This window comes from Squalius cephalus, assembly GCF_949319135.1.
Source record: "Squalius cephalus genome assembly, chromosome: 22".
NCBI lineage: Eukaryota > Metazoa > Chordata > Actinopteri > Cypriniformes > Leuciscidae > Squalius > Squalius cephalus.
In genome coordinates this window covers 29,161,534-29,182,963 of record NC_137143.1, presented here as the reverse complement: position 1 = coordinate 29,182,963, position 21,430 = coordinate 29,161,534, and the positions used below count along the sequence as shown (strand labels likewise).

The 21,430-nt window shown below is 35.1% G+C and overlaps 1 protein-coding gene across 3 annotated transcripts in view; it reads right to left on the bottom strand.

Moving 5' to 3' along the window:
- Window positions 1–21,170, bottom strand: part of epha8 (eph receptor A8) — a 77,838-nt gene extending 56,668 nt beyond the window's left edge. For all 3 annotated transcript variants that reach the window (XM_079858275.1, XM_079858276.1, XM_079858277.1), the window contains exon 1: window positions 20,931–21,170. In XM_079858275.1, coding sequence (XP_079714401.1) covers window positions 20,931–21,018 — 88 coding nt within the window. In that variant the 5' untranslated portion in view covers window positions 21,019–21,170. The remainder of the gene's footprint in view (window positions 1–20,930) is intronic.
- Between the last annotated feature and the right edge of the window lie 260 nt (window positions 21,171–21,430).

Genomic DNA, 21,430 nt, shown 5'->3' with positions numbered 1-21,430 from the left:
TAATATGTCACAGTTTACTTTATTTTGTTATCCTCACTTACATTAATGAACTATACACACTAGTAAAAACAATATAAAAAATTATATCTGAATAATTTTTGGTTTGACTGTGTGTGTGTATATATATATACATATATATATATATATATATATATATATATATATATATATATATACATACACACACACACACACGTTCAAAATTTTATGTTTGACGCGATTAATCAGGATTAATCAGCACTAATTTGTAGATATTTTTACAGAAAAACAACAAAAACAACATTTATTTATAGAGCACATTTAAACATCTATATAAATTGATCCTGTACAGTGTTGTACAGTGTACAAAGCAGGTCTAAAATACAATAAAAACAACAATTACAGGTTTCCAAAAGGTAAAGAATAAAAATACGATTTAAAAGTAGATTTACATGTCCAATAAAGAGACAAATGAAGAAACCTTTCCAAACAAGACAAAAGTACCGATTCAGACAATAATTTCTTGTCGTGTAGTTTATACAGAGGCACAAATGTAGCATGATGAAGCATGTACAGCCATAACATTGACATAATGACATATGCAGTGGGCCTTGCCCATGGCTTTATTGATGACCAGACACCTAGCCTGTTTTTGGTACGAATCAAGGTCACCATGGAACAAGCTTTTTTTTTTTTCTCTGTGAATGTATCCGAAGGCCAAATCATGCTAGATTTCTTTCACAGATAAACACGGTAAACTGTATCTTCCTGCTCCCATCCATCTGGGAAACACGAGAGGTGGTGCGCGTCTGGCCCTGAGCTGGCGGCGGGACACTTGACGCGGGAAGCTGTGACAGATGTGCACATCTGTGTGGAGAAGGAGTCGGCGTGAGACGTGCACCTGACCCAGTTTTACCCCCAATAAGCCCAGAGCCCTGAATCCTGCTTTACATTCACTGCACCCTACTAGTTGGAAATGGGTAAACAAGGAGTCACCTTCAATTTGAGAAAATGCCAGCTGCCACATGGACATGTGTCGGGTCCGCCACTAACAGATAACACAAACCGGCTTCAGCGCCCCATAGGTACCACAAAACAACAAATTAAGCTTGCCGTTGCCTTGCATTTGACTTGTTACGTCTATCCGCGGCTGCAATGGTGTTTCTAACAATGTTATGGAGGTCACATATGGGCAGTGTTGGGCAAGTTACTCTAAGGGGAAGTTTACACGACACCGTTTTCAACTAAAAACGTAAAACTTATGCGTTTTAGCTGTTCGTTTACACGACAACGGCGTGTTGGGGTGCCTGAAAACGCAAACTTATGAAAACGGGTTTTAAAGTGGACATTTTTGAAAACTGTCTCCATGTTAACAACAAAAACGTAAATCTCTGAAGACGATACCGTCATGTACATGCGTATTACGTGTTCAGTCTATAGTGTTTCATCGGTGGTTCATGGTGTCGTCTGTACGCGGAGAACTCAAAGGAAAAATTTATCTGTTTTAAGCATATCATTGTTGTGTAATCGTACCCTAAAAAAGTAATTAATTTCTAGCTACTAATTACATTTTCAACAATGTAATTGGATTACTGTACTCATTACTCTCTCTAAAAAGTATTGCATTTCTTGTTATTAAAGGAGTGGCTGGTTATGATTTCACTTTTCTAACTTTAGTTAATGTGTAATGTTGCTGTTTGAGCATAAACAACATCTGCAAAGTTACGATGTTCAAAGTTCAAAGCAAAGGGAGATATTTGCTTATAAAGAAATAGTTTTTTAAGGACTTCAACAAACGGCTGGAAGGGACTACACAAGCTTCCTATCGGGTTAGTGACATCACGAACCCTAGAATTTACATAAACCCCGCCTCCGGGAACATGCAACAAAGGGGGTAAGTCCATGTTGAGAAGAGATAATAGGATTTGCTAACACATGAGCTCTTGAAGCTCCGCCCCCTGTGCCGGGAGCAGCAGCTCATTTGCATTTAAAGGGACACACACAAAACGACACGTTTTTGCTCACCCTCAAAAATAGACAAATTTTAACATGCTATATAGAAATATCTGTGGGGTATTTTGAGCTAAAACTTCACACACACACTCTGGGGACATCAAAGACTTATTTTACATCTTGCAAAAAGAGGCATTATACCACCCCTTTAATAATTGTAACTTTCTAAATCCCATATCAACATTGACCATTTGAGCAATACAGGGCATGAAACTGCTCTTTCAAATAAATAATATAAAATTGCATAAATTAATCTTGAACTGAACAAAGTATTTAAAGGGAGAAGGTTACATTAAAAACATACATTTGAACAGTACACTTTTATATTAAATCCACTATTGTTTTATATAGAACTGTTCTAGTCTATAATGGGAAAAGCAAATAAAGTAATTAATTACTTAGCAATGCATTACACCCAACACTGCATGGGTTATCATTGCGGTCTGGAGCAGGGTTAAGTGAGACCTCGATTTTCATGTTCAATGTTAAAGTGCCCCTATTATGTGGATATTACCTTTCATGTAATGTAGCCGTTTGTGAACATAAAAGGTGAGCAAAGTTTCAGAGATTAAAGGGCAGATAAATACAGGTATTGTCTCACATACAGCAGACCTGCCTGAGGTAGAACAGCACTACTGTCATCAAATCTATCCAGACAGCCGTCAGAGACATTTACACAGACCAATGATTTGTTTGACTACTGCAATGTCTGTCATTATAGTGTATCTTGCCATCTGAAACGCACATAACAGATTGATCTTTATTTGAGTGAAAAAGTTAACTCGGAACACTTTAGAACACAACTGAAAGCACTTTAGATATTGAAAATGTGAGTCCTCTCGTTCAGCAAAAACATAATTCTACTGTCAAATGGCATTGGAAAAGGTTTTATTCATTACTTGGCCAATGGAGTCGCCGAAGAGTGACCAAGCAAACAAAAAAATATATTTTTGTAAATCTCAAATGCTGGCTTAATAACACCTAATAAAACTACTCTCAGATAAAAACCTTTTAATGATCTTTATACTATCAATCTACTCCCAAAACTAAGTTATTTGATAAACATTTGGTATTTCAAAGAAGAAGAAAAAAAAGGGTAGAAAATAAGTAGAATTTGTCTATAGCAAAATTGGTATCTATGTTCTCGGCATGATCCAAGGCATCAATTAAGAACAGTTTCATTACAATAGCCAAAATGCAACAAAAGCTATTAGCAGTTTTGGAAACTTCAATATAACTTGACACTAGACACATTCAGAATTTTGTTTCTAGCCCTTAAAATTCAAACGTTATTAGCATAAAAATGACTGCAAATTTGGACAATTGGTGCCGCTAGACTGATCGAGTTAGAGACTCCAAAATTTCCATGGTTAAAGATCAGCCTGTCCTCTATTAGTGTGCCAAATTTCATAACTTTCCCACAAGCGGTTCTATTACAATAGGTGCCTATGCACCTTCATTACTTGGCCCCTAATATAAAATACATTTATGTATAAAATGCAGTGACGTCTCTTCTCTTCTGATGACGTGTTCACTGGAGCGAGGGCGGGACAACCTGTCACTCACATGAGATCCACCAATAGCAAACAACCATCCAATCAATTCCACATGGACAAAATCAAGTCCCGCCCTACATTTCTATTCGACACAATAGAGAAGAAAAGACAATCACAAATTCAGTTTCATGCCAACTTTAACACATGAAACCTTATTGTAAAGTGTAACCAGAAATATAGAATCTATTGTTTTTGTGCAAGTACGCCAAGTAAGGATTGCTGCTATACAGTACATTTATGCTGCTAAACTTAAACAAAGGGCATTCATTTCGTTTTCTGTCCTTAAAAATGAATGAAATGCATTAACGTGAATTGACCGCACTAAGTAAAGAACCACGCTGTACATCAGATGAGCTCTTCTTCCTCTTCTTCTTTACATGTAAAAGCAGTACACTACTCCAGGGAACCTCTCTCATTCTGTTCATTACCAGGTTGTCTGTGCAATTTTTTTTTGCATTTCTTTTAAATGTCATCACTTTGGTTAATTTTCTACTTAGAGAACTTTTCCAGCTCTCTCTGATCTGGCTTTCTCCATCCCTCGCTCGCAGGGAGCACGTGTTGTAATCAGCAGTATTAGTGCTCTCAGTGATTGGACTTCTAATTTAGAAAGGCTGTTCCTGATGAGAGCACTGGGTCAGAAAGTAGGAACAGATGGCCTCTATCTCTCTCTCTCTTTTGCTGTTTCTTTCCCTCTCGCTCTTTGGCTCCTTCCTACAAACCGGTGTTGAGGAGTAACTAACTAAAAGTAGCGGCAGTGCTGCTACTAACTTAACATTTATCTGTAGTGTGACAGTAGAACAGCTGCTTTCAAAACTGAGACGCCAAGAACACACTACAGGACAGAAGCGCTAGCATCTGTGTGTCAACATGTTTCACACACTAGAAGAGCACTGGCAGTGACACTGCGCCAGTTAAATACATTCCGAGGCCATTTTAACAGACTTAAAACCAAGGGTACCAAGCTTCAGTGTGTGTGTGTGTGTGTGTGTGTGAGTGAGTGTGTGTGTGTAGCAGTGTAGCATGACAAAACCTCACATTTTTGTCACTGCATTGTGCAAATGCAGCTTTATAGCTGAGAAACCTAACAAAACAAAAAAAAGTCTCCACAAAATTAGAAGTCTGATTCATTTTAGCAAATTTATTTGCTATACATATATACATATTGTATAATATAAATATAAATATAAATATATATAGTCTCCTTCAAAAGTTTCAAAGGACAATACCAGCATAAATACACATACACACACACACAATATATATATATATATAACAAATACAACACCTTTCTAAACTATCTCTAAACAGTGCTCTCTAGTTGGTTTGTCTAACCTGATTTATGTATAAGTTAAACTAGAAAGGTGTGACGAACCAATAATCTTCAAAAAATAAATCTGTTCTGACTGTGACGTGTATACTGTATATTACCAATCATTATGTTATCAAAGGAGAACACCATTATTACTGGTGTTCAAAGATAACTGCCAGTTACTTTATTGAATTTATGCCAGAATGATAAGAGTTTATGCTGATATTGTCAAGAATCTTTTACATTTACAAGCTTTATATAAATATATATTTTATATATATATAAATATATATATATATATATATATATATATATATATATATATATATATGTGTGTGTGTGTGTGTGTGTGTGTGTGTGTGTATATGTGTATATACACAGTATATACACGTAATAAAAGAAATATAAATTTAGAAAAATAATTGCTGCCGATAAATAAATAAATATAAACAAACATACATTATAGTGTCAAAAAAAAAGTTTTATATAAATGCTGAAAGAAAAAAAAAGCTTTAGAATTACAAGAATAAATCACATTTTAATGTTCAAATAGAAAACAGTTACTTTAAATTATAATATAATATTATTTTACAATATTATTTTTACTGCATTTTTATCTAACAAATGTAACCTTGATGAGCATAAGAGACTTCTTTTATAAACACACAAAGATCTCACCAACCCCAAACTTCTCAGATGATATAAAAACATAAAATGTCATCTGATAGTTATGCCAAAAGATAATGCCCATGAAAGTAATACTAAACACTAATCTGCCAATGCTAATCTCACCGTCCAGCCGTTCAGGGCCTCTTACAACGGCCCATTTCAGAAGCCCATGTCACAATTACACATGGAAATGCCTGTCAGCCGTGACGAATGCCTTTCCTCAACAAAAGCATCTCTCCAGGGAATCAGGTGTACACTTTCTAAAATCATTTTTAATCTTTTGCCCCCTCAGAAAATGTCATTTTTAAAGTGTCTATCCATCAAAAACAGAAAAGTCACGACCTGCTCTGAAATAAGTTTACAGTTGTGCTCATTCACAAACTGAGACGTCCCGCGGGCAGTGGTTAACTTTTCTATCTTTTCCTTTTACACCCTGAAAACTGTTCTCCACTTTGGGTTCTGAGCGTCTCTCAGAAACTGAGGATTGATGGAGGGCTTCTCTGGCCTGAACACTCTGGGTCTCTGACGGACAAATTACAGTGTCTAAAACTAGCACAGGTGAAGCACTGGTCTCAGCGAGGAGGACAGAAAACGTCCCACCAACAGTCTCAGAGCGATTAAGCACAATGCATTTTCGGCTAGAAATGTAAAGCTTTTTCTAATGAGACAGGAATATTTATTTATATAAATATAAGTGTGCGTATAGTATGTATGAAGAAGTGTGTATATCATTTAGATAGTTAAATACTATTTAAATTTAAATTAGTAATGTTTAATTATTGAAAACACTTTGAAGAATGCGTCATTGAAAATAAATAAAATAAAATAAAATAAAAATAATAAAAAATTAAATAAAATAAAATAAAAAATAAAATAGAAATTTGAAAAAAATAAAAAAATAAAATAAAAAAAAGCACTGGTCTCAAAGTGTACCATCAACAGTCGATTAAGCACAATGAATTTTGGGCTAGAAATGTAAGCTTTTCCTAATAAGATGGGAATATTTATAATATTTATCTATACTAAAACCAGCAAAATTTCACTTTTCTCAATATAGCATCATAGCAAAATCCTGAATAATTATTAAAACATTTTTTAAAAATAAAATGGCATAGGATGAAGCATGATCTCAGAAAATTCCCCACCAGAGCGATTAAGAACAATTCATTCTGGGCTAAAAATGTAAAGCTTTCACTAATGAGGATGCCATCCTGATGGGAATAGGAACATAATGTTTATCATTAGCATGGAATGTATTTTTAATGAATAGATGTGTGAATAATGCAAACGGGGGAGGAATCAACCAGAGAATTAAATATATATATCCATGTTTGTTTGTTTTGCTTTGAATTTTAATTATCCAAAGCATATTTTCAAATGCTCAAAACAAGGTTGTAACAATACTGGTGTTTTATTAAAAGCGATAATAACTACCATTGCTTGCGTTAAGGTTAGGGATTTGAACAAAGTTTAACAATAAGTGTTAAACTTCAGCATGCAACTCATCTTGTGTGCTGTTACTTTACTTTAACAAGTGATCAGAATTACAATTTTATTCAAAATTATTTAGTACGTATCTTTCTATTTTTTGCAGCTACAATGCTAAGAGCTCAACATATCTTAATAGGATGAGGAAAATTCTTTTCAATTTTATTTCAAACCAGCTATCTGTTCCAGATGGAGCGACATCAACAGATGCAGTTTTTCAAAGGATACTGATGAAGGTTTTAAGATGAATTTTGATAGGCGGGACATCCATATGGCTGTAATTCAACAGTAATTCAAAGTAATTCAAATCACTGATCTCTCTCTTCCTCCTTTGCTCTTCTACTCTATGAAAGGAACACACACACAAGACATAACAGCAAACTCCTCAAAAACAAAGACGTTTTTTAACTTCCTGGAAAATATCATTATTTCTTCCTTTCTAATTGGCCATGTTCACACACTGCGGTCACACCAGTTCCACTGCCCAAAGAACGGCCCTGGCAGTGACAACCACAACCCACAACCAAACCCAACCAAATTAGCTGTTGTTTGTCATGATACGGAAATTTCAGACGTCTATTCTAATACCACTGAAATTTCAATATTCTCAAAACAAATTTTGGTGACAGAGCAAGTATTGAATACACTTTTTTTTTGTTTAGAAAGTGTTATAATGTGTAAATTAAACTAGCAATGTTTAATTATTTGAGGAACACTTTGAATAATACAAAACAAAAAACAAAAACAAAAAACAAATTAAACAGCATGCATTTTTTTTAAACGTTTCTCAAAATAGAACACAGATAATAACATAAATAGAGCTTTAAAAATCCAGAATCTAAAAGCATTACCAAGTATTGAAAAAACAAAATGGAAAAAAATAAAATAAATGTAATTAAATTAATAAATAAATAAAATTATATATATATATATATATATATATATATATATATATATATATATATATACACACACACACACACACATATATATATATATATATATATATATATATATATATATATATATATATATATATATATATACACACACATATATATATATATATATATACACACACATATATATATATATACACACACACACACACACACATATATATATATATACACATTTATTTTGTTTATTTTTATTTTATTTATTTATTTATTTAATATATATATATATATATATATATATACTTTTTTTATTATATATATATATATATATATATATATATATATATATATATGTTTTCTCTCAATTAATAAAACCTTGCTGCAGGAAAGAAAGAAAGAAAGAAAGAAAGAAAGAAAGAAAGAAAGAAAGAAAGAAAGAAAGAAAGAAAGAAAGAAAGAAAGAAAGAAAGATAACAATATAAACAGGGTTTGTCCGCTGTCTAACAGCATTATCAAGTATTTGAAGTACCCTAAACATTCTGAAACTGAAGAAAAGAACCGGACTGTTTTCAGCTGCCTGGTTCTCTATCCTCTCAGTATACTGCAACTGATTAAGGCAAATTTCACGTTAGGACTGCTAACCGGGGAGCTGATCTGACAAATATTGTTTTCTCCATTATAATTAAGTTGACTTCGGATTTCACACAGCGACTATGTGCCAGTGCTTTTGTTTCTCAGGCGGAAAACCGGCCATCTCTCTCTGTTTGAAATGACACATCCTTTCAACACTTCACAAGGAAAACAACAAAGGCGTCCTGACTAAACACCCTCGCGCTCGACGGAGAGCTTCTGCGGGGAGTCTTCGAGCGACACGACGTTTAAAACAACATTCTGTTTATCATTATCATGAAGCGGAGAAATCCTTGAGGACTCATTTCATGATCTCTCCTCAAAGCTCCGGAGAGGCCCTCCACTGAAAACACATCACGCTTGTAGGAAACGGTCATTAGATCGCCACTATTTCCGCGTCCAATATCCGGCCGCTTTTAGATGAGGACGACTTCAGTGAACTGTAATGAATTGTTGATGGCGTTCAGAAATGGAGATGAATTCCCCCGCTGTACGGCACACGTCTGTCTGTTCTCCTCCACGGCTCACACTTCAATTATTTCAGTCGACTGTCTGTCTGACGGATCGGTTTACGCCAACGCTTCGTGTTCTTCTCAGTCTGAGGTGAGCGAAGACCTGAAGATACACGAACACTAGCCTCCGTCTGTCCCTGGAGGACACAGTGGACACGTCAAAGCCGGACGGCCCTCGGGGAGAGTACGCTCACTTGTTTGCTGGAGGAACGAAAAGACCTGCAAAGCTATTTTTGGATGAGGGAAAGTACAGCAAGACCACTATGTGGAACATACAGTTTTGCTTTAGTTAGTCAGTAGCAGTAATGATCAAGGATTTAATGTTCACTAGTTTTCAAAAGGATTTAAACGGTTCTGATCTTTGACAGTCTCAATGTACAATTCGAGAAAAATTCCAAAATCTGTTAAATTCTGGTACTTTTCATGATCCAATCAATTCACAATGGAAAAAATCAAGTCAAACCCTACGTTAAAACAAGCTCTGCCAGTTCCCGGTTGTCTGTGGAAGGTCATTTACTGTTAATGCTAATAAATTATGGAGTTCACTACCCTTTACACGTCGTAATATCTCATCTGTGGTTCAAGACTCAGCTAAAAACATATCTATTTAACATGTATTTTGGATATGTGTCCTTATGTGATTGTAATGTGTGTGTGGGTGTGTAAATGTATTGTAATCAGCGACCTTGAGCTATGGAAAGGCGCTATATAAATAAAACTTCTACATTATTCTGAACCACACAACTAGCGATAATTTATCATAATACAAAAATTTCAGAAGTCTATATATATAGGAAGCACAAATCTATTTGTGGCGGTCACTGTAGATATTGTGGCAGGCCGCAACAAAGAAATCAATGTGGGAAACACAAATTTACTCCAGAAGAATGGTGAAGAACCCTTTTATAATCTAAAGAACCTTTTGTGCAATGGAAAGGTTCCTTGGATGTTAAAGGTTCTTCATGGAACCATACACCCCAACAAAGAACCTTTATTTTTAAGAGTGTACCAATGAAATTTCATTACAGTGATACCTCAGAAAAAAAACTAATACACTATTGAACACACTCCTTTATTTAGAAAGTAGCATTATTTCAATTAAATGTTAAATTAAAAGCTGTGTTAATTGAGAAACACTTTAATGTAGACATTAAGTATGCTTATAAAGTATGTCAGGTCAAAATAAAAAATAAAATTGATCAATGAGATGATAAAAATGACACTTGCATTACACATTTTGGTTAATGCGTATTTTAAACCAAAATGGAAATAATATTAGCAGGTCACGAGCATTTGTGTGTCTTAAAGGGATAGTTCGGCCAAAAATGATATTTAACCCATGATTTACTCACCCTCAAGCCGTTCGAGATGCATATGTCAATCTTTTTTCAGACGAACACATTTTCAGTTATTTTAGAAAATGTCTTAGATCTTTCAGTGGTTATAATGTGAAGTTATGGGGTCCACCTCCTTCAAGTCCCAAAATGTGCATGCATCCTTCACAAAAGTAATCCATCCGGCTCCAGAGGGATAAACGAAGGCCTTCTGAGGGTAATCCGTGCGGTTTTGTCTTAAAAATATACACATTTAAAACTTTATAAATGAAAATATCTTGCTTCCGTCAACGGTCGACGCACGTTCATGGGAGATGGATGCCGGCGTATGACGTAGGACGTAGCGTAGGAAGCGTCGTGACGTAGAACGAAGTACAGCTAAATCAAACGCTACGTCATACGCCGGCATCCATCTGCCATGAACGCGCGTCGACCGTTGCCGGAAGCAAGATATTTTCATTTATAAAGTTTTAAATATGTATATTTTTAAGACAAAACCGCACGGATTACCCTCAGAAGGCCTTCGTTTATCCCTCTGGAGCCGGATGGATTACTTTTGTGAAGGATGCATGCACATTTTGGGACTTGAAGGAGGTGGACCCCATAACTTCACATTATAGCACTGAAAGATCTAAGACATTTTCTAAAATAACTGAAAATGTGTTCGTCTGAAAAAAGATTGACATATGCATCTCGAACGGCTTGAGGGTGAGTAAATCATGGGTTAAATATCATTTTTGGCCGAACTATCCCTTTAAGGCCTGTTCACAGCAAGAATGATAACTATAAGAATAACTATATTAACGTGATGTGGACTCTTGCTTTTCTTTTATATTTGGAACGATTTCTAGAAATACATTATTATGGTCCTGTGTGTGAACGGGCCTTTGCGCTCTTCGCAAACTGATTCCAGCCCATCAAACTCTCTGATAGTGTCCGTGTTTCTAAAAGATACTCTTCAAAGTCACAGAAAGATCATCTTTATGCTCTTCGGGAGGCCTTCGCCGTCTCTGAAGGAGACTGAAAGAAATCTACATTGCTTACAAATTCACTTTATTAAATTCCTTCAGTTTCCTTGGCTTGACAAACATAAGCCCGATTTGTGTTCACATTCAGCACGTCAGACAAAATCATTTGACTAAATCAGTAAATCCCTTAAAGCAATGCACGATTTCTCATATAACAGTCAGGATAAGTCTTTCTCCGATGAACAACGATAAGTCTTTTTTGACAGTCATAGATAGACATATTTTAATCCATATAAAAGGCTTTAGTGTTGGGCTGCCATTCAATGGAAGCACTGAGGTGAATCTATACACTCTGATAGCATTTAATGGAAATAAGTCCAGTACAATATAGATACTAAACGATCTCTCGCTGATAGAACGGCAGCAATTTCAGCCGTACCCCGTGAAATGACAAGACACGCTCGACTGAAAATGGCCAATTCATTTCAAAGCCACGTCGCTGCTGATATGACACTGGCATGGTTACGTTTCTCAATAAAAAGTCTAAAAATAAATGACACACACACACACACACACACAAAACTCAACGCTTGGAAAAAGAGATTATTTCTTTCATCACCAAACTATAACTTGATTTTCCACAGGTTTAAAGGCCTCGGAAAAGAGTTGTAAACAAGTTTTTTCTGGTAATTATTTAACGTATGAGAAATATCAAGCCTCGCTCACACCTCTATTAAACCTTTAGTTCACAAGCTAGATCTTTTCTCCAATAATCTGGGCCGCAGACTAAAAAAACTTGTTGTACGGTGATGCAACGGGGTGAAAGAGATATTAAATAAATCTTTTTCCTCAGAATGAGCTCCGTTTGCTGCTCTTCTCTCTTTCAAATAATCTTTATTAATTTTCTACCTTCTATAGCATCCGCGCTGGCTTTAAATGATGAATTTATTCGTCACATTTTAATGTGATGAATGTGCGAGCGCGAAGCATCAATATTGCGGCGAGCGTGTTGGTTGTGGAGATCTCACTGTAGACTTCCACCACGTTCACCCCATCGCCGAATTAGGTTAAACCTTTGATTTATGTGCAGATTATGAGGTTTAAAATACATTTCCACCATGAAAAGAGAGGGAGAAATCCATCACGGAGGATCAGACAGAGTTTCAAGAGCGCTGTATCACATTGTTTTGCGTCGTGACGCAGAGCGAGCTGGAACACTGAAGAATCTTCTAGACTCAAAATATTCCCAAATTCAATCTCAGACACAAGAAAGCACTTGAAGAGCCCCCACCCACAAAAGACTGAATATGACTTGATGTCGCAATAAATCTGTATATAAACTCAAATCTTAGTTTATGAATCTGAAAATTTTTATAAACAGGCCAGTGACAAAAAAAGGACATTGAAAATTATGAAAAAAGAAGAAACGTTTCTTTTAAAAAATGAGTTCTTAGAGGTAAACTGTTGTATTTATACTGATTTTATATAATTATGAAATACTTTTTGAATTAAGGACTATAATGTGTAGCAAACAAGCAAAAAGTAACAATATTCTCTGTACACCATTATTTCAGAATATAGTTTGATGATGGTTTCCTTTTGAGTGTGTGTGTTAATGTAGACCCTTATAATAGTTAACTTAAAAGTATCAAATATATATGATATAAAACTAACCTAACTACTTCTGGGTTTTTATTTCAAGAATTTCTTCTTTTTTAGACTATTTTTGCAAGAATGAATTTCTTACAATTAATATAATACATTAATTAAAAATAAATATCCAAAAATACATAAATATCCATAATATAAATACAATCTATACACTACTGTTTTTACTGTATGTCATTGTATGTATAAAAATACATTCTTAATTTTTGAATAATTAAGAAAAATCTTAAAAAGCACGAATTAATTGAAATTCTGAATAATTCTGGCAAAAACAAAATTCTGGCAAAAACACTTTTAAAAGGTGTCTTTTTAGATAAATCTTAAAGGGATAGTTCACCTAAAATGAAAATTCTGTCATCTTTTACTCTCCCTCAAGTTGTTCCAAACCTGTTTGAGTTTCTTTCTTCTGTTAAACACAAAAGAAGATATTTTAAAGAATGTTGATTACCAAACAGTTGACAGGAGCCATTGACTTCCATAGTAGAAAAAAAAAAAATTCAATGGCTAAAGTCCCCTATCTGGATACAAACATCCTATAAAATATCTTCTAACAATCCCTTTAATCCTGGTCTGGCACGATTAATGGTGATTATGGGTTTAAAAATATTTATTGGACTAAATCTAATCCAATTATCTTAACCAGATTAGTTCCTTCACCTGATCGGTGGTGTTCGTAAGCGTCTGCGCTGGTGAGGAATGAGTGGCACAAGCACACACACACAGGAGCTTCAGCTCATTGGGCCACAAACCCCTCAAGCACGGCCATAGACTTCAACACAGGCATTCGTTTATGTCTGCTGTGGGCCACTCCATTTCCACCATGCCCGAATGCCATCTATCTCCTTTCGTCCTCCCTCTCTCCCTCTCTCTCTCTATCTCCTTCCCTTCGTCCTGAAAAACAGCATCAAGTGGCTCTTTTTTTAAGCGTCATGCATCAGGTCTGTTGGTCTCGTTCAGGCTGGCACTAGAGCAAATTGAATGGACTGACACATCATTTCATTATAGAGTCAGGAACAGAAATGTAGAATGCATTTAACAAGACCAAATAACGTATACTATTTCTGTGAATTAAGTCTCCGTTCCAAACCCAAGTGAGCCGCCTCGACAGGCATCGGTCTGAAGCCCTAGCCGCTACTAAACACGAGCACAAACTGCCTGTATTGATTAGGATATCCTCGTAACACACGTTCACTACTGCAAACACAGACAGTCAACTGTGTAGTCTGATAAAGATCATGTGCAGGTATATCGTCTGATGCCGCACGGCCAACATTGTGGTTACATCACTGTATATGATGAACAGACTGACTTTAGGCTTTAATTCACATATAAACATTCATCAACACACACATCAGTTGTGGTAAACGGAAGCTCAAGCATGTTCGCTTGACGTGTGTGAACCATTGAGGTTCATTCTCGTGTTACGCATCACGTTTGAGCTTCGGTAAGAACCAATGAGGTTCATTCTCGTGTCACGCATCACCTTTGAGCTTCAGCAAGAACCAATGAGGTTCATTCTCGTGTTAGCAATAATATCTCTCTTTTTGCTTCAAGAATGTTTACTGTACACTACTGTTAAAAAGTTCAGGGTCAGTGTGATTTTTAAAATATTTTAATTTTAAAATATGTTATTTAAATATTTTTAAATGTTATTACAATTTAAAATATCTGTTTTCTATTTGAATATATTTAAAAATGTAATTTATTCCTATGATGCAAAGCTGAATTTTCAGCATCATTACTCCAGTGTCACATGATCCTTCAGAAATCATTCTAATATGCTGATTTGCTGCTCAAAAAAACATTTCTGATTATTATTAATGTTGAAAACAGTTGTGCTGCTTAATATTTTTGTGGAAAATCAGGATTATTTGATTAATAGAAAGTTCAAATGAATTATGCAACATTATAAATGTCTTTACTGCCACTTTTGATTAATTTATTGTGTCCTTGCAGAATAAAGAAATAAATAAAAAGGACTGACCCTTAATCTTTTGAATGCTAGTGCATATATTTTAGCAGATAGCACAAAACCCAAGACTGTCCTACTGAGTAAGACGACTGAATGCAGTGTAAAGCTATGGGATCTCAGTGTCCCTCGTATTCTCCTCTGGGATCTGAACCCACAACCTTATGTGTTATCATCCCAGATGCTACAGCACTACAGCCTAGTGTCTCTCCCCATCGCCGAATCCACACTTATCAAAGTCACAAACGGGTCGCAATCAATATCAGGTTCCCCAGACACACAGAGGTTTCCTCATGCAGGTTTCAGCTCCGCAGCGACGACGGACATGTAAGAAATCTTAATGCATCTCACACACTGTATTCCTGTCATTTCATCAACACGAGACGCCGAGTAAAATAGTGCGAAACAGATCAGAGCAAATGTCCTGCAGGAGGAAGGCGAGGCCTCAAAACAGCAGGACAAGTCGGGGACGTTGTGCGCAACCCTCCTGAAACTGTGCATGAACCCTGTGATGCTGAGACCCCAATTACAGAGCAGGACTGCCATCTCTTTCCTCGGCCTCCCGCGCGGATATAAACAGAGGAAAGGGATTTGACAGTCCTGTTCGGGAATCATTGTTTTCTCCCTGGGAAGATAAGGCTTTGCTTTGGGATTTTTTTCCCCACTGTCACACTTCAGCAGTCACTTTTCTTCCCGCTTTTAAAGCCATTGAAGCTTTGATGTAACCTACATGCAGAAGCGCAAGTGTCTAGAATCTTGATCTCGAACTGCACACGTACACAAAAAAAAAAAATCAAGAAGAACGTTCTGCTGAATGTTGAAAAGCATTCAGTTCGTTGCACTTTAAGAGCTTTCATCTAAATCTATCATGCTAAATCAAGTACTATACAGCAGGGTTTTTGTATTAAAACTGAAACTAAATTAATAATAATAAAAAACATTTTTGATACTTGAGATGAGATAAGATATAAAAAAAAATTTGTTATTTTATTTCAGCTACTTGCCAAGGGAACTTTTCTCATTTTAATTTAGTTTACCTTGATGTTACTAAAATAACTAAAACTGAAATAAAAGTTAAATAAAAACTATATAATAAAATAAACTATTAAAACAAATTGAAATAAAAAAAAACTTTAACTTTAACTAAAATGAAAATGAAAATAGAAAATAGAAAAATTAAAAAATGCTTCAAAATATTAATAAAAGACTAACAGTTACTCGATTGTATTAAAATAACATTGCGGTTTTTGCTGTTTGTAAAAGCACAAAATCAACATATTTTTGCATTTCTTACAAACTTATAAAACACATTTAATACATCCACTGTTATTAATTCAGTAAAAACAAAATGTATAAATGTAAAATGTATAAACAATAAATAAACATTCATTTAATTCAGAACCTCACTGAACTATGATTTTGACTTAATTATGTTTATAAATATACATAAGATCGGAAAATATGAACTTCTGCTGTCGAACACTCACTGTATAGAGCATTAAGATGACTACATCATGGATCAATGAAGTACTAATATGATTTTTTAAGAGTAAGAGCTTGTCTATGAGGAACGCCTTTAGCAGAGGCTTCTTCTACTAAAGAGGTTCAGATACGGAGCTTGAGGTTCCCTCACAGAAAGCCCAAAAGATTCATGTTCAAACCTTGAGTATGCTGTAAAATCATCAGAGCAGAACATTAATATCTCATTCAAAAAACAACATTCATGCTAATCTTTTCTGTATCACGTACATGGAAAAAAAATCACTCTTCAAATAAGATCTCATTCATTTCACCATGCAAAGGGTCTTTGAGAAACTGTCTGACAAAAATTCATTTAGTTTCTCATATAAATTCCACACATCCACTGATAAATATTCCAATGATGTTCTGGATTAAGGGCCAATAAAAAAATAAATAAAAAAATAAAAAAATCACACAGTGGAAGGCACTAAAATAAATACATTTATTAACATTAATTAATGCATTAACTAACATAAGCTAATGAGCAATATATTTTACAGCATTTATTAACCTTTGTAAATGTTAGTTAATAAAACAGTGTATGTTCATGTTAGTTTACAGTGCTTAATGTTAAACAGATACTGTACAATCTTTGTTCTCAATAAAAAACATGAAATGCTGTAGAAGCATTGTTCATTCTTAAGTTCATCTTAGTTCACTAATGTTAACAAATGAAACGTTATTGTATCAAAACTTTTTTTGTTTCTTAATAATTTTTTGTCCTTACACTTGTCTTCTAGCCATAAGCTATTTGGGTTTGAAATTAACTGGATATCTGAATAAAATAAAATAAATAAATAATACAATAAAATAAAATAAATTAAAACAAAATAACATTACATTAATAAAGAAAACCAAAGACCAAAGAAACTCATGTGGTGGTCACACTTCACAATGCGTTCACAAAAATGATCCATTATCCATTATATCTTAATACAGTATCTGACTGCATGGCTGATGATAAAGTACAATGTTTCTTACAATTACTATAGTGCTCTCTCTGACTTCATAAACACTTCTTTCTCTCTCTGTAAGTGCACTTGATGTCAACATTTTCCAATGCCTTTTTAATCATGACCAAAAAAAACATTGAGTTTTAGCGTCTCTGGCAACACGATTCATCTTCTACACGAGAATATGCACAACACAATCATCATAGAGGAAAATCTCTTGGATGTTTTATGCAACGCAATACAAGCTCTGGCTTAATCACGCTCACACTAAAGTACTTTATAGGGCAGGTAGAAATTCTTTTCAACAAGGATTTTCAAAAGACTTTTGTGCAGGTTAATGGAACAATTCAACAAAATACCAAAAGCATCAGCAGTAAAGCACTGAACAGCGTAGCGTTAAAGAACAGAGTTATTCTGAATTTCAAACATGCGTCTCGTCGATTGAAAGCTCAAAAATAGGTGCCTTGTTTTCTTTTGTCACTGTAACTCGTTCAGAACAAATTTCTACTGAGATGCTTTTGAAAGCGTCTGCCGTTAAATTAAAGGCGAAATTGAAAGCCAAAGGTGTATTTGTTTATATACTGCAGACCGGGGCTAGTTGTCACACTTTTTACTCCAGTGAATATTTTTCAGGGAAGGTTTATTACTGAAAGTCAGTTTCTGTAACAAAACAAACCTTGACTATATAAAAAAAAAAAAAAAGCTATTACATATTTGGAACTTGTTCACCAAACAGATTTGGCAAGAATATGATGCTGCATTGGTAAGCAAAAACTAGCATTTATGCATTGGACTTCTGACTGAAATCGTCTGAGATTAAGCTATTGTCACAACTTATGCGTGACAACTAGCCCCGGTCTCCTTGTTTGACAGCACAACTGTCATCTAGAGTGTTTTTCTCTCGCTCGCTCTCGCTCTCTCACCTCAGCGGGCTTCATGCTGTATTGAACCGTTTGTGACAGTGACTAGAGAGGCAGAAATATCACGCAAACCGTGTGTTCACTTAGTGTGTCTGAGCGCAACATGCGTGCCGAGCTGCAGCCTCGGCCACACGCAAACCCTGAGCCTGAGATGACGTATACACACACACACACACACAGGCTGAGTGAGGTCATGAGGTCACAACTGCTTAACGTCCACACAGCATCAAAACAGAGATCAATATTCTACAGCACGGCCCGTATGTAGACATTTCTTTAAAAATGATCAACAAGATCTCCTTAATGCTCATAATGCACAATATCTGACAGCAATTAAGACACTTTATATATTCATCTTACTAATTTAGAGATGTACAAGTGTTTATGAATCAAAGAAAATCAACAGAATAGAATATTATAGAACAGAATAGAATTAATAGGATGGATTTATAATATATCTGTAATATTTTTTTATTCATGACATTATATTTTATAAGAAATTAGATTAATTTAATATGAAAATGTATGATTGTAAAAAAACTATTGAGTAAAATTCATAAAATGAATTTATAATATATTTGTTATATATTTTAATTCTATAACATATTTTAGAATAAATTAGATTAATTTGATTAGTAAATATGTAAAGACAATCAATAGAATAGAATAGAATTCATATGACTTTTAATTTTAATTGACTACATATTCAATTTATCTAATTTATTATAAAATATATGTATGTTTGTACAGAAAATCAATAGACTAGAATATAATAGAATTCATAGGATGAATTATAATATATTTGTAATAAATTTTCATTTATAACATTATATTTTATATTAAATTAAATATGTAAACGTAAAGAAAATCAATAGAATTTAAGAAATAGAATAGAATAAAATTCATAGGATAAATGTATCATATATTTGCCATATATTTTAATTTATAATATATTATATTTTATTTAAAAAAATGATTAAATTTGTATGCAGTTATATAAAGAAATGAAATAAAGATGCTGTCAGTACACTGATAGTGGATGTTTCGGTGTCTGTCCAAACATACTAAAAAGTATGTATTACTGTTTTTATTAGTATAACTGAAAGTTAATAACAGAAGCAAAAGTCTTTAATTTTGAAGAGCGAGTTATGCGAGGGAATAACCACATATCCTGACAGAGCACACAGGACTCTGCAAGACAACATCGCACAGTGTGTGTGTGTGTGTGTGTGTGTGTGTAAGAGAACGACTCAGTGATGATCTGATGTTAGATATGATGAGAAAAGACCCTTATCACCCCAACAGTGCTCTTTTGCCAATCTGATGCTCTGAAATATAAGATTTCCAGCATGATATAGTCATGATCCGTGATATAATGGCAGATTTATATCAGAAACACTAAAAAGATTCAGAAATGCTCTTGCTGTGTGTTATCGCACCGATGAGCCCGGCAGAACTCTGGAAAAGTGGCGGGATCAGTCCAATCACAATGACAGATCCGAACAGGCAGTGTGTGTTCCCTCTTTCACAGTAACCGATCAGCCCACACACACACAAACACACACACACACACACACACACACACACACACACACACTTACTTCATGATATACGTGCACTTTCTAAAAGCATCGTTTTTTTTTTTTTTAAAAGCATCGTTTTTAATCACACACACACACACACACACACACACACACACACACACACACACACACACACACACACACACACACACACACACACACACACACACACACACGTCACTCTCAATAAAAGTTTTCCTGTCATTTGTACTGATGCATTTAACGGCCAAGTATCATCAAGGGGAGACCGGGGCTAGTTGTCACACTTTTAACTCCAGGGCTTTTAACTCCAGATAAGGTTTATTTTTGAAAGTCAATATTTTTTGCCAACATCATTATTGGCCAGGAAAAATAAATACAAAATACACACATTGACCTTTGATGATAGTGGGGCATGTTGTCACAATGAAAACCTGCCTTTAAACAGCCTATTATATGCTTTCCAGGCAGAATCAAATTAAGCAAAACTAGAAAAGGTAACATTCAAAAATATCAAACGACCTTTCTGGCAATCATAAATTGCACTGTATAAAATTACCACATTTAAACAACTTATAGAGACCAGGTATTTATGAAAAACACTGACTCCTGAGAACATTTCTGAACCAAAAGTTTGAATTATGTCAGATTTTTCTCTTAATGTTCATCACTCTTGTTTTATTGTGGTCATCTAACAGCTGTAACAAAAAAAATTTATAATAATAATAACAATGTTTATTTAATCTAGTGCCTTTCTACCAACTCAAGGACACTTTATAATAGAGCAGTGGAAATGTACAATAAAGTAGGAAAAACAGAGAAAAGTATAATGTTATGATATTAGATTAACTTTAAAGTCCCATAGTTACTGATACAGACGCTGTGACAACTAGCCCCGGTCTCCCTATTTGCATCACCCTGACATCTGAAAGCAAGACAGCATAAGTCTCCATCAGTATGACACACACACACACACTTACCTTCATTATTAGACGTTCCTCTGGAGCCCAGGACCTGCATTGATATAGTCCACACTAAGAGGGGCAGCAGCCCTGGATCTGATGCCATCGTGCAAATGTGGACCCGGCGCACGGGGAGAAATCTCTCTCTCTCTCCCTCTCTCTCGCTCGCTCTCCCCTCTCCCTCGCTCACTCCCTCTCTCGTTCTCTGCCAGTGTAGAATCGGAGCAGTGGCTTCTATCAGGAACTGCTTTCAGAACTGCCTGCACTCGGGCACATGCAACATCACCAGGCGCAGCGCGGGGGCGTGTCCAGCGCTGCCTGTCACACACAGCAGCCAATCAGAATGCAGGGTTTGGAATATGCACATCCCTATCTTTACATCCAGCACACCTCCCTTTTATCATCTGCGGCTACAATCCTATGCATATATTTATTGATTTCAATTTTTTTTGTAAATTTGATTGAGATCAGATTTTAATACAGAAAAAGATTTTTGTTTACAGAAAATAAGGAAAATT